Here is a 15,157-nt window from a genome sequence, read left to right on the forward strand (position 1 = left end):
TGCTGCACGTAAATGACCCAACCGTTCCCTCAAGCAAGATGAGAAAGAAAGCCTCAAGCTGATGTCCCTTCAGCTGCTGTCACTTCCTGCTGGGTCAGGGGTTAGAAGACAGTGGTATGAGCAGCCTTTGTGGAATGATGGAGGAGGGTTAACCGTCTATGTGTTACTTTCATTGGTTAATAAAGAAACTGCCTTGGCTTTTGATAGGACAGCAGCTTAGATAGGTGGAGTAGACAGAACACAATGTTGGGAAGAAGGCAATGAGGCAGTCGCCATGATTCCCCTTCCCAAGACGGACACTGACTAGACTCATGCCGGTAAGCCACGACCTCATGGTGCACAGATTATTAGAAATGGGTTAGATCAATATGTAAGAGTTAGCCAATAAGAGGCTACAGATGATGGGCCAGGCAGTGTTTTAAAAGAATACAGTTTCCGTGTAATTATTTCAGGGGTAAAGCTAGCTGTGAGGCAGGCGGCAGGAAGCGGCCCACCGCTCCTTTCTACAGTGGAAACATGGAGCCAAGTCACAGAAAATGAGTGCCCTGGAGAAGCCAATGGCATCAGAAAACTTCTGGGAGGAAGAGATTAGAGGAAATCTGGGCATCCATAATCCGGGAAGGAGAGCACATGGAAAAGAAGGCTTTCTAGACTGAGTGTGCCACAGGGAGTGGGAAATTGAGTGAGCTCTCGGGCTCAGCAGAATGAAATCTTGACTTTGGGGAGAACTAGATGTGTGATCCTGTAGATGGTGTGAACTGATCACGTGTGTGTGAGAGAAGTCTCTAATGGTCCTGTTTCCCAGCAAGGCATCTTCCTATGGTGAAGCTCTGTTTATGTGTCTTGTTTCATAGCTTCATTCATTGTAGTACTAATAGTTTCTCCTTAAATAAATAAACAAATAAAAAATTGAACCTCTATTAAATAAAAATGGAAAAGGGGGGGGGTCCTAGCGGCTTTGTAAGATGCAACTTTTGAGAGCCACCAAAGCCACGTGTGTAGCTACCCCTAAGACACCGAAGCCGTGCTCTCCCTTGAGACAGCTGCATGCTTAGATGTGTCTCATCTTACTAGGCCTCCTTTTGCGTGTTACTTATGTTTAAATATGTATGTTTTTGCTTCTTAATAAATTCAGCTCTACTTTGTACTAGCTTGTCCTGAAGTCCCTTTTTGTGGCAGAGTCAAAAACTGGCTTCACCTGAGTTGAGGTCTCTGAAAAGAACTCAGCCCCTGCAGGAGACTTTGTGTAGCATGAATGTGGCCGGTGCTCCAGTCCTTGATGCCTTGAACCCTTATGCCTTGGAAAGGTCAGGCTCATAAGAGGACCTTACAGAACCACACATTTCATTCACAAGAAATGCTCGTGACTGGGAAATATAGGTAGAAAATGGACTGCTGTTTTTCCTCCAGAAAAGGAGGGTGAGGGTGGGGAATGGATATCAATAATAGGCACCCCCACCACCCCCCAGGACGCTGTTAAAATTCCTGTAAACATTCTTCTCCCCCTCCCCTTCCAATGCCCCTCCCCTCCCCCTCCCCTTTCCCCCCTTTCCCCTCCCCCTCCCTCCTCCCCTCCCCCTCCTCTCCCTTCCCCTTTTCCCCCTTCCCCTCCTCCTCCTCCTCCTCCTCCTCCTCCTCCTCCCAGTCCTAGTCCTTGTCCTCTCCTCATCCTCCTCCTCCTCCTCCTCCTCCTCCTCCAGCAGCCAAGGCTCTATTACTTTCACTTTCACTATGGATGCCTATCCTCTTCCCACAGAGGCCAGAGAAAGGAGAAAGCTGCCGCTAGTTTCCTTGCCTCCCTCAGAGTGCTCTGACAAGAAATCCCAGCCAGGAGAGTCTGCCGGGCTGCTCAGCCAAGCTACAAGGGCTTTCAGGTTGCAAAAGCTGCATTGAGAAGCTGCGAAGGCTGGGACCGTGGGACCCACAGAGGTGAGTGAGGTTTACAAGGTCCAGATTGAGTTCAGGAGGGAAGCCCAGGACTGCAGAGTTAGGAAAAGAGTAAGCAGGTGGTATTTGTTATGCCCAAATCCGCGAAGTCCCCCAAAAGCCAACAAGGAGACCGAGTCCCCGTATGTAAAAGCAAAGAGCCTTTATTTTATGCAAGCTTGCAAACTCGGTCTCTCCGCATGTCCAATGTATTGGAATAAACGGAGAGCCCCGAGCTCAATTAGAGTTGGGTTTTTATAGTAGTAAAGGTCCGGGGATGAGGGCTTTCTGAGGTTCAGGACCCTTGATTGGCTGACATTTGTCTAGGGGTGTCCTGGTGAGTGTGTGCTGGCAGGTGATCCTATCTACAACAGTTGGAATGTTAGGCGTTTCCTTTGGATGGTCTGTTCTTGGGTGGTGCTCAGGTTATCTTAGTTTTTGGTCTTTCCTGCAATAAGATATTGCTTCAGGGTAAACTACTGAGACTCAGGCCTCTATTAAATTTATCTCTGGCTGAGTCCTACTCTGGCAGGTGATAATGGTTGGAAGTAAAGAACTTCCTTTGGGTGATCTGTTCATATTTAGCTTATCATGGCTGGCTCCTACAGTGTTGATGGACATTTAAAAAGGAATCTTTAGAAGACCTGAGCTGGCCAATGAGAGCAAGGCTGGTCCTAGGGCTTGTGTCCTAGAGCTGCCTTGGCCTCTCTCCTCAACCACTGCTTCAGGGGTCAGCAGCATCCTTCTCTACTGTCCTCTTTCTGCTTCCTTTCAGTTTCCACTACCTAGATATTTGACTGCCGCTGCTCTCTCCTGGCGGATGTAAAACATGTGTCTATCCTACTTCTGGGCCCTTTAAAAATGAGCAGTCTCTAGATGAAGTTGAGCACTCCTCATTTCCATTTATAAAATAATTCACTCCAGGTTGATAAACCCCCCTTTATCCAGAGCATGCTTCCAGGTGCTTAAAATCGGGGTGCCAAACATCTCTCCTGCCTTCAGAGAGCTCTGGGTGTGGTGGAGACAACAGTCAGTAAGAGACAGAGTGCACTTGGGAGGATTGAAAGGACTGGGCTGGGGCAGCTGCCCTAGGTTAGCAGAGCAGAGGCCCTGAGGTTGTCCTGTCCCAGTGAGGGAGGGAAGGGTGAGTAGTTTGAACTCCATGACAGTTACCGGGTAGATGACCTTCTAGATGGGATAAACAGTTCTTCAAGACTAGAAACAACTTTCAAGGACATCAGGGTGGGCAGGAGTGTAGGGGTCACAAGCAGATTTAGATGAGAGGACCATCCAGAAGGGAAGTCGTTGAAATAAAGCAGCCCCAGCTTTCCTGAAGAGCTTTGGGGGAGTTAAGGGGAAGAGTCATAGGATCTAGGCACAGTCCCGGGATGCTGTGTCCTTCTGTCTGGGGAGTAGGAAAAAGTATGGGTTGTGATGTTCTGAGGCTCCCTGTGCTATTTGATCTGCATTTAAGCACAGCAGAAAAACATTCTGGAGCACACTAAGGTCATATGACAGCGAGAGCACAGCCTTTGGATGTACAGGGACTCAGATGGGGTTATTGTGCCTGGGGCAGTCAGATAGTCTGAGCCAAACTGTCTATTCACCTGGGAGAGAGGCAAGCCCTACAGAGGAACAGCCTAGCTGCCACCTCCTGATCCAAGGCCACCTGAGCAGCCACTGCAGGTGGATGCCTCCTGCTGCATGGCAGAGCTCATGACACCAGCCTGTCTTAATGTGTCGTTCAGCCTCTCGGTCCTGAAGCAATAGCAAACACAGAGGCGCTGTCTAATGCACACTCACACATCTCAGAGTCTTCACAGGCGCACACAGAACACAGCTTTGCTGAAGTCAGGACCTGGATGCTCATGGCTGTTTTCCTCTTCCCTTCCACCAGTCTTCCTCCTCCTCTTTATCCTCAGTTCCACCATCTTCAGAGAGAGGAACTGGACTGTATGGAAGGAGACTAGAGTCCCCCCTCTCTCAGCTGTGTCTTTGTATGCAGTCCTGATGATCTGACCTTCTACCTACACATATGGGACAGATGCTAGTTTGGTCTTCTGTGGTGACCACACCTAGATAATAACCTTAAAATTGGAAGGACTGTGGCTGAGAATGAATTTGTAAAATCCAAATTTAATTACTTAGGAATTTTGAAATGAGAACAAAGAGTAGAGTCCTAAATTTCCCCGGGCCAGGTCAGTGACCATTCAGTGCTGTGCTGAGTACCATTTCTCCTTTTCCTCCAGACGCTGCATCATGGACACTCTGTCTGAAGCAAACGGCACCTTTGCCATCCATGTTTTAAAGATTCTTTGTCAAAACAACCCTTCAAAAAATGTATGTTACTCTCCCGTGAGCATCTCCTCTGCTCTAGCTATGGTCCTCTTGGGGGCGAAGGGAGACACAGCAGTCCAGATGTCTCAGGTAAGTTCCTGTCACCTGACACCTGCTTCACTTGCCTAAGAGTTGCTGAGAAGGGAAGGTCAGACTATGCACACCCTGTTTCATGAGGCAGGGGCTAAAGAGGATGGGACAATGAATTTCCCTCAGTAATAACTTAGAAGAAACTCTCAAAATTTTGTCCAGACTTCACTTAGAAAATGGTGTATAAATAATTTCATGCTAGACCTGGTGGCACAGGCCTTTAATTCCAACTACTAAGGAGACTGAAACAGGAGGATGCAAGTTCAAGACTAACATGGGCAACTTAGTTTCAAATAAAAAAGAGTTTTTTTTTTTAAAAAAAGTGGGAGCAGCTCCAAGTACAGCCATGGGAAAAAAAGGAGTTGAGATTATTTGAAACATAGGTTGCTAAGATCTGTTTTTAGAGCAGCAGACTTTGTAATTATTCATTGGTCAAGAAAGGTCAATTCCTCTCTTAACTGTGTCCAACCTGCCTTGCATCAGCTGAGATACTGACTGGGCAAGTGTCTGTGGCTGGTCCTCATCCTGACCAGGCACTGCGTTGGTTGCTTTATGAAGCATCCTATAAGCATTGCAGATGGTGAAGGATGGGTCTCTGACCTCAGGGGTTCCAGGGCAGGCAGGAGGTATTGGCCTGAGAGAAAGCCCTCTGCGTCACTGTCACAGTGGGAAGTAGTCACTGTTGCTCTGGGGTTTGCCAGAACTTTCTTTCCCACGAAGAGCCTTTCAGGTATAAGTGCTCATTTTTATCGTTCCCAAACGTAGTGAGGGCATGAGGATATGAAGAGGATAATGTAGAGGGGTCTTCTTCATAATTACTCTTCCTAGTCTGTTAATAAACACAGACAGCTTGTGCATGCACATAGCAGGTATACGTGTGCATGAGTGTGTGTGTGTACGTGCGCGTGTGTATATGTGTTTACATGCCCATGTGTGCTTCTTTAGGCAGAGGACAGGAGTAAATGTCGATGTCTTCTTTCCCAGTGCTGGGATTACAGCCACACACTATGCAACCCGTTTTCTCCTGTGCATAGTGAGGATCCAGCTCAGAGCCTCATGTACTTTGCAACCTGAGTCAATCATTCAGCTTTCAAGCTCCTCTTTGCCGCCAAAATGTTTCATCACTGTGCTCATGATGTTTCATTCTTTTCCTCCACAGGCACTTTGTTTAAACCCAGAGGAAGACATTCATCAAGGCTTCCAGGAGCTTCTCAGTAACCTGAACAAGCCCAGCAGAAAGTACTCGCTTAGAACGGCCAATAGGCTCTTTGCAGAGAATACCTGTAAAATCCTCCCAGTAAGTTCTGTCAGTAGAATGATATCAACTGTATTTAAGATACTTGTTGATGTAGATGCGAGGAGAAGGACCCTAGAGAACTTGAGAAAATTAAGGATCAAGTTCTAGTCAGTATGATGATCCACATCTATAATACCTGAGACAGGAGGATCACAAGTTTTAGGCCAGCCTTGGCCAAATAGTGAAACTCAACTACTCCACTTCTTAAACTTTCCCAAAGACCACAAATCTATAATGATACCTTAAAGTAATTCAAATTTGAATACTTGTTGTTTTTATTCAATCGTGTCTGGTTATTCCCATGTACAAATGCCTAGATAATTGCTGCTTAAAGTGACATCTGCACTCATTTTAGTTTTTTCTTGTTTTGTTTTGTTTTTGACATATTTTCAGAGGGTTTGGAAGCTTACAGACACTTTATTTTACAATGTAATTTTTCTGAACATTTTCTCTCCAAAGCCCTATAAGGAGTCCTGTCTTCAGTTCTATCACTCGGAGCTGAAGCAGCTGTCCTTTGCCAAAGCTCCAGAGGAATCCAGGAAGCACATAAACACGTGGGTCTCCAAACAGACTGAAGGTCAGAATTTCACATCCCACAATTTTCTCCTTTCCAACCACCCCTCCCTCTTCTTCCTTCCCTATTCTTTCTCTTAATTTCCCTTCTTCCCCATGGACTAATCTCATGTTATTTCAGGAAGCCAAAGGGATACAGACTAGCATCATTATATGTGGTATAATTCAGACCTCAGTGAATTTATGGAGGTTTTATTCGGAAACAGAGTTATTTGTATATTTCTTCAGGACAGAGGGATGATACAAGTGTCATGAGAACCCATGGGCCTGATTTCCAGTCTAACAGCTTACATTAGAATAGGGGTGGTCTGCAATATTGGCAGATCATGTGACTCCACCATGGAGATTCATGTGGCGGCCTTCCTCATATTCTTACCCCGGCTGGTTCGTCCTACAGTCTTTATTGCCCCGGCCCCCACCACCATTATGTCTGAAGAGGATTCCTGTTTCTAATTCCACCCTTCTTGCCTCAGAACCCTCCCTTACATTTGGTGAAACTAAACTTGATTTCCTCTCAGGGCCGCTCAGTTCCATTGATTAGCCTACAAGAATCTCCCACTTGAGGTTGAACCCTATTTGTTTTGATTTCAGTGGTGATATGTTCCAGCATTAATCTTTAAAATCACTTATCTGATAGTTGAACCCTTCAGATGCCTCTGTACCACTGGGTACATTCCTATTTCTAGTAACAGAGACTATAAAGTGAGATTTTATTTTATAAAGACTTAGCAATTATTTGACAATTCTTGTTGTAGTCTTTACCTCTTGTGCACTCTTGACATTGTAAGCTAGCAAGGATTTTTTTTCTCCAATGCAAGGATGCTCCTTAAGACAGAAGATGGGAATCTGTCCTCCAATCGGCATAATCTCTCCCAAGATGGGCAACTCTCCAAAGTATATGATAACAATACCTCCTCCACGAACTACTTTCTGTCCTTGAGTCTCTGACATGTTGTGCTATGCTGAAACTGGGCATGACCATGGAGTGCTAGACGAGATACTGTAGCTAACATTAGTGTATTAGTCAGCATATTCTAAAGGAACAGAATGAATACATATTACTAGGGAGATTTAGTAGATTGGCATATACAGTACCGGCTGAGTAGTCCAACAATGGCCTTCTGCATGTGGAGAGGCTGAGAATCTGGAAGCTGCTCAGTCTATGGGGTTGGAGACCTCAGCAATCTCAGTACAGCATGGAAAGCCTAGAGGATTCCAGAGAGGCAGTAGTCTTGGTTCACATGAAGACCAAAGCTACTAGGCTCCAGTGACAGCTGAAAATGGCAGGTGCAGAGGTGTGAACAGCGCAGACGCACTCACCAGCAAGGGCTGAAGGCAGGCAGGCAAAAGCAGGCTGCTTCTCCCTCAGTCCTTTAGTATGGGCAGCACAGGAAGGCATTGCCCACCATGAGGAGCGTCCTCTCCACTGCTTGCTCTTTCTGGGAAATTTCCTCACAGATCTGCCCAGAGACACGCCTCTTGGTTGATTCCAGACCCAATCAAGATGGTAACCAAGATTAGCACACAGCGGGGAACCCAGGTCCCCTGTAAGCCCTTTCTACATTTCCTGCTGCCTTGTTCTCCATCCTGGAGTCACTTTTTCTGCTTTTCCCAAACCTGCTCTCCTTGAGGGACTTGGGAGTCCTTCAGCATCCTCACCTTGGTCATGTTACTCCCATGGCCATGACATCAAGTCAAACATGGGTGTTGGTGTGTTGTTTTGGCTTATTTTTTTCATGCTCATCCACATTCAGCAAATTTGAAAGTATGATGCTCGAATCTGCCCAGATGTCATATCAGCTTACTTCTCACACGTGTATAAAATGAACCTGAATGAAGTCTCTGCTTCTCAAAAGGGAAAATTCCAGAGTTGCTGTCAGGAGGCTCAGTTGATTCAGAGACCAGGCTGGTTCTTGTCAATGCCTTGTACTTCAAAGGAAAGTGGCTTCAACCGTTTAACAAGGAAGACACAAGTGAAATGCCCTTTAAAATTAACAAGGTAAGGAGCAGGATTAAAATTCATGCCACTGTGACAAAAAACTTACATGGTAATGTATAACCGTGAATGTGTAGCTGTGGGACTTAGTGGTAGAGATTGCGTGTCCTGTGGGGTGCTGGGCTTGATCCTCAGTCCAGAAAGAAAGAGCATAGGAAAGCACAGAAAATGTTTGAAACTGAAAGAAATGCTAGCTCCATAGAAAAGTGATAGGAATAAAGAATATTTAATACTTGTGTTATTTTACATTGTTTCTGGCTCTTACGTATTGTGATAAATCCTCATAAAATCATTGCTTCTAACTCACTCTAGAAACTAAATTTTCCTGTAAGTTCAAGAAAACAGAAACTTATGTGTTAAGGTAAAATAATGCATGTATGGATCATGAGGTAGAGTAGAAAGAAATATACAAACATTTATGTAATAGTGTAATTTTTAATTAAAATAATCATTTTAAATTATTGGTCAATTTATCATTATTTAACACTATAGCATTTTAATATTGAAAGTGAGTGATTAAGATCTCCATCTTAATTAGAGTATAATTTGAATTAAATAGATACTAAAATACTTTTCCCAATCCCTATTAGATATTATTTAATGCCGTTTGAAGTCTTATGAATGTTAACCTTTCCCATTCCCTTTTTATTAGTAATAACTGAAAATATTGTAAAAGTATGAGTTATTTTATTGGGAAAGTTAGTATGTATTATGTATGCTCTATAGCAAATTTTCATGTTTAATGTACTACTGTAATAAATCTTCCCTGATGGCACACTTCTATATTTAAAAAATAATGTTGTACTAATTGTACTGAACCAACTGGATTAAATCACATGAGATTCTGTCCAAAAGACCCCTAACATTTAAAGGGTTTACAAGAATTGTAAATGATAGATTATCAATTGTAATTGTATCACAAAAATCCATGGAGATCTGTCCAGACAGTCTACCCCACTTGTAGTAACTTAACTGGGATTTTCCTTCTCTCTGATTGGCTGTCAGGATGTAGCTCTACCCAAAGCCTGTGAGTGTCTGTTCTCCTGAACTTTCTGCTCTGTGATAGGTTAGAAGGTTGTGACCCATTGTGAACCTTTGAGCATGTGTGTTCCTGTTGCCAGGCTGTTTTCTGAGAGGATGTATCTGTCTGTGGGTCCATTCACACCACTATGAAAATGTTCCAGTCTATTCTACTTGATGAAAACTTTCCCATTATTTATATGCTGTTTCCTTAGATATAATTGTTGAGCATATTAAATGATCAAAATCCTACATCTTTTAGGATGGTCCTCTTTCCATTAGAGTAACAAACTGTCTGAGATAGTCAACTTACAAGAAGGAAATGTTAGTTCTACTTCCAGAATTTTCAGGTTGGGTCAACTCATTAATCATTCCAGGTTGTGTTGGTGCAGTACAGCATGGTAGAAATGCATGGTGGGGGCTTCTTCACCTCACAGCAGTCAGGGAGCAAAAGAGAAAAGCAGGAAGGGGTTGCAGAGCCCATATCCCCTTCAGGGCATTCTCTCCCCAGTACTTAACTTTGTTCCATTAGGCCCTACCTCTAAAGGTTTAGCTGGATCTCATTAGTGCCAGTCTGTGGAGAAAAGCTTTGAAACATGAGCATTTGTGAAACATTTTAAGCACAAGTCGGACTTTAAAATATTAATATTTGAATGGCAGATTCCTTTTTCTGGATAACGCATCATCTTTCTATGGTTAGTCCCTGTCCTGGCTGGTCGGGGGTTTTGTTTGTTTCGTGTGTATGTGAGTGTGTGTGTGTGTGTGTGTGTGTGTGTGTGTGCGTGCATGAACTTGACACAGCTAGAGTCCTTTGAGAAGAAGGGCTGTACACTGAGAAATTGCTTCCATAGGATTGGCCTAGAGCCAAGTCTGTAGAACATTTTCTTCATTAGTGATTGGTGTAGACCTAGTCCACACTGGGTAGTGCCAACCCTGGGCAGGTGGTCATAAACTATGGAAGAAAGCAGGCTGAGAAAGTCATGGGGAACAAGTCAATAAGTAGCGTTCTTCCATGGCTTCTCTGCCTGAGTTCCTGCTCTGACTTCCCTCAATGATGGAATGTGACCTGAGAATTGTAAGAGCAAATAAACCCTTTCTTCCTCGTGTTGCTTTGGTCAAGGTGGTTTATCACCACTGTAAAATCCTATCTACAACAGTCCCATATCTGCTTACGCTCGATTTTTTTAAATGAATCCAGGACGAGGCTGGCCGACATTGACTAAGTGTTCACTGGACTATGAATAGTGTTTTCATTGTGAGTGTTGAGTTCACTCCTGACATTAACTTCAGCTCATGTGGAAACCTTCTGACCTCTTTGAATAACATATTTTATGCCCTTTATTTGTGTGTTCAGAAGGAAGAAAGACCAGTGCAGATGATGCATCAGGAAGACAAATTTAACTACGCCTACGTGAAGGAAGTACAGGCAAAGGTGCTGGAGATGCCCTATAAGGGCAAGGAGCTGAGCTTGGTGATCCTGCTCCCGGATAAGGGTGTGGACCTCAGCCAGGTGAGGCAGGAGAGTCCTTAGCAGTCACCACTCTAAATGTCTTCTAGAAGAATCCAGGGTCCCCATTGTCCTTCCTCATTAGAACAAAACTCGTTGTTTTTACCTTTCCAACTGTCATTTGAGCAAGTGGTATCCACAGACTGAGCCTCAAGCTGTGTGCAGTACCTGTGTTTGGGGACCCCCACATTGTGGGCAGTGTGACCTTGTCATATGACATAACTTCATCACTAGAACAGAAAATGGTACCTGATAGGATGGAATGGGGGCAACTCGGGCAAGAAACTTAACACAGTGCTTGGAAAATAGTCCCTCTCTATAAATAGAACTGTATCATGGTCTTTGCCAGTGTTTTAATGTCTGAGAATGTAAAACAGACAGAAAAAGTATTGCAGTTCACCGAAGATAGAGGACGAGGAGAGGGGCCAGCTGGGCAGGACAGAGTCAGGCACATCTTGGTCTTCCTTGCAGCAAGATACCCCACAGTCTGTCATCCATCCTCTGAATAGAGGACAGGGCAGTGTGCATGACCCAAGGTGCCTTTGTAAACAGAACAGCTCCCCTGGCTCTTCTCACCAGCTCCCTCGCTGTAGCATCTCTTCTCTGGTGGTAGTTAGTTTTTCATCACTGACAAAATGCCTGACATGAATAACCTAGGAGAGGAAGCATTTATGCAAGCTCACGAATTCAGAGGACTCATTTTAAGTTACCTGGCACATCCTTGGTTTCCATGGTAACAGGTGCATGTGGCAGAGATTTCAGACCTTTTAGTGAACAAGAAGTAGAGAAAGGAGAAGAGATATGGACTGAAGACCAAGGACGACCTCATAGGCACACTTACAGTCACTACTTCCTTCATTCAGCTAGACCCCTCATGCATACATTATAGACCCCTCCGAAAATGTTGTTACCAGCTTCAGAATAAGAATCCACTATGTGAGCCTTTAGAGGGAATATCTCATTAAAGCCTTAACAGTTCACAAAATACCATAGAATCTCAACCTGGATAGACCTTTCTTCTGGTGTGACTCACACCAAAAGTCTTTTTCAATTTTTATTTTATTATTTTTGTTTTAGCATCTGTGGTTTATTGTCTTCATAACTAGGTCTAGATCAAGAGAACAAAAGCAAACGCAACCTAAAACCATAATCACCTGGATATAGACAGGAATAAAAGATGTCTCAGAAGGGATTTAGGAGAGGATAGCCAAGTCTTCCTACCTCTGGGCTGTTGGCCTCCAGGCCCACCAGGGAAGTCACACTCAAGCTAGCTAGATAGTTGGACACTCACACTGCCTGGCCTTGCGAAGAGGCAGTGCCTCATGTAGAATTATGGAGGGTTCTGTGAGCAGGAAGTTATTATGAACCTCTGGGTAAGACCTCAACTGTGAATCTGACAGTCTCTAATTCTGCTTTACCAGGTGGAAAACAATCTCACTTTTGAGAAGTTAATGGCCTGGACCAAACCAGACATCATGAAGAGCTCTGATGTTAATGTTTTCTTTCCAAAATTTAAACTGCAAGAGGATTATGACATGGCGTCTGTGTTTCAGCACTTGGGAATGGTGGATGTCTTCCAAGGCGGCAAGGCTGACTTATCAGGAATGTCTCCAGAGAGAGACCTGCATCTGTCCAACTTTGTTCACAAGAGTATTGTGGAGATCAATGAAGAAGGCACCGTAGCTGCAGCAGCTTCTTCGGCCATCATTGAATTTTGCTGCGCTGTTGATGTTCCAACGTTCTGTGCTGACCGCCCCTTCCTTTTCTTCATCAGGCACAACAAAACCAATAGCCTCCTGTTCTGTGGCAGGTTCTCCTCTCCATAAAGGCGCAGTTACCATGTGGGGACAATTATCTCTTCAGCATCTCCACCACTCCTACAGCTCTGTGAGGATGGCGTATGGGGCACACCATGTTCCAAGATGAGGGTACTTTCCTCCCCTATTAGTCTCATCTTACAATGACAGCATTTGTTTCCCCCTCTCCTGACTTTCATTTGTGCCCTTTGTGGAGTCACAGAACTGTAGAGTGCTTTGGGTTTTGTTATGGAAACAACAAAGAAGGCAAACTAATCCCACAAGATGGCCTATAAAGTTCTCTAAGGTGACCCTAAACAAATTCCCCCACTTTCTGCAAGACAAGCCATGCTTACTATATACACTGTGCTTTCCTGGCTCCTCACCTCCTGCCACCGCTTGCCTTAACCTGCTTGCATCCTAGTAAATGCTTCTGTGGATGATGGCCACTACTGCAGTTTTCCTAGTGAGTGGTCCTTAATGCACATTTTAACTTCAGTTTGCTTTACTGTTCACTGCTCACCAGGTATGTGCCCACCACTGTGTTAGGCTTGCAGACAGTGTGGTCCTCTAATCGATAACCTTGAATATCTGCTTTCAACTTATCTGTCTAGCTGTCATGACAGCTTGAACTACCACATGTTCCCTTGCAGAAGTGATGCTTCTGTAGACTTTTTATTGTCTTTCTCTATCACTATCTATTATAGTTAAATCCTATGAAGTACTTAAATGCTATTTCAAAATAAATATATTATTTCACCAACCCTGTATGCATTTTGAACATTAATTGGATCACTTAGAGTTCTTGTTTTATCTGTTAGCTTTCTGCCTCTTAGAAAACCTCCCAGCTAGAAGCTATGGTCACCAAGGGCCAGGATTATATCTTACTGTGCTGTATAGCCACTTATAGGCAGTTATAAGTGGTTTCACTGTGTGTAATAATGCCATATGGAACTGGAGAGACGGTTCAGATGTTTTGGCTTCTACTGGCTCCTGTATGCAGATGGTGTATGTATCCCCACTCAGACTCCTGGATCCTGTATACATGTAGTGTATGATCTTCAGTCAGACTCCTGGAACCTGTATGCATATAGTACATGTATCCTCACTCAGATTCTTGGATCCTTTATACATATAGTGCATGTATCTTCACTCAGACTCCTGGATCCTGTATACATATAGCACATGTATCCTCACACAGAGTCCTGGATCCTGTATGCATATAGTGCATGTGTCCTCACTCAGACTCATACACAGACAAGTATATTTAAAAATAAAGAAAAATTTTAAACAAGAGTGCCATAAGTTTTATTAATGGTTGGATAATATCTACTGCTATGACTCTATGTTTATTGCAGTTATTCTTGTAACAAAATCAGCACTTTATGGGTAAGCATCTATGTCTATCAGTGACATGCTATTATCACATTGTCATCTCCTTTCAAACACACTGTGTCACAATCAAGAAATTCCTCTCCGTTCTTCCTTCTTCTGTCTGTGTAACCATCAATCTCTCTGAGTCTGTAGGTTTACCGACTCTGGAATTTTATATAGATTGTGTCTTTATTCTCTTCATAATGCCTTGGATGCCCACAGATTTCTTTGTTTCAGTGAAGTTCCACTCATTTCTTATTGTTTTTGTCATTCAGTCTCGCTGTGCCTCAGCTAAGAATCCCACAGCCAAACTCAAGGTTTCAAAGAACTGCTCCTGTTTCCCTCCAAGGTTTTCATGGTTTGTGCCTTTATATTTAGAGCACTGATCCAGTTTGAATTAAATTTTATAAAGGTTGTGAAGTAAGAACCCAATGTGATTCTTTTGTATATGAACATCCAGTTGTCCCAGGACTTGTGGTTGTTTTTGAGTTGAAGAAAAAGTATTGATGACCAACAAAAAGGAAAAGAAATGCTTCAACTCGTGGGGTAGGGTAGAAGTTACTCACTTACTTATATTGAACAACATTGTAAGACTGAAAAAAATATTGGAAATCAGTAGGACATGAACAAGGACAAATAAAAATTTCTGCAAGTTGACTCAGTAGCTGAAGGTGCTTGCTGCTATACCTGACCCTTGAGTGATTGCTGGAACGCTCATGGAGGAAGAAGGAAACTGATTCCAGCAGGCTGACCTCTGACCTCACTGTGAGCACCACAGCTTGCATACACACACACACACACACACACACACACACACACACACACACACACATAATTACGGTAAGTCATAAAATTAATCCGTAAGTTCATAATCAGAAAAATACACATAGCACCATCAGTTCCCTGTCAGGAAGTTAATCTTACCAGGAGAAGTCAGAAAGTAGGGTCATAGAGGCCCATGGGATCATGAAAGTGATAAGGCTAACCCATGACATACTCTGGCACTATCCTCAGTTAGCATGTGTCTTGGGTTCCAGAAGGTTCACTCTAAGACATATCCCAGTGATGTCATCACACAAGTCCATGAAAAGATAGTGAGTTGGATGCTATCTGTAGCCACATTTGTAGCAGCAAATAATGGACCCAAGTATCCAACAAACACAGTCAATACAGAAAGCTTGATGTACAGTGAATAGGTGCCAGAAAATTGTTCTGATTGAATCTCTGCTGAGTTCTTCCAG

At 43.7% G+C, this 15,157-nt stretch overlaps 2 protein-coding genes across 2 annotated transcripts in view; both read left to right on the plus strand.

Annotated features, from left to right (window-relative positions):
* The window catches only part of LOC125397621 (serpin B9-like), a 242,101-nt gene that overhangs the window by 206,814 nt on the left and 20,130 nt on the right, over nucleotides 1-15,157 (plus strand). The window lies entirely within an intron of this gene.
* On the plus strand, nucleotides 1,771-13,838 carry LOC148119868 (serpin B9-like). The gene is made up of 7 exons (XM_087896502.1): nucleotides 1,771-1,929; nucleotides 4,176-4,353; nucleotides 5,513-5,650; nucleotides 6,110-6,227; nucleotides 8,080-8,222; nucleotides 10,594-10,749; nucleotides 12,168-13,838. Exons 2-7 carry the CDS (start codon nucleotides 4,186-4,188, stop codon nucleotides 12,570-12,572), a joined length of 1,128 nt encoding a protein of 375 aa, XP_087752628.1. The 5' UTR covers nucleotides 1,771-1,929; nucleotides 4,176-4,185; the 3' UTR covers nucleotides 12,573-13,838.

Source organism: Myodes glareolus, chromosome 14 (genome assembly GCF_982192425.1).
Source record: "Myodes glareolus chromosome 14, mMyoGla1.1, whole genome shotgun sequence".
Classification (NCBI taxonomy): domain Eukaryota; kingdom Metazoa; phylum Chordata; class Mammalia; order Rodentia; family Cricetidae; genus Myodes; species Myodes glareolus.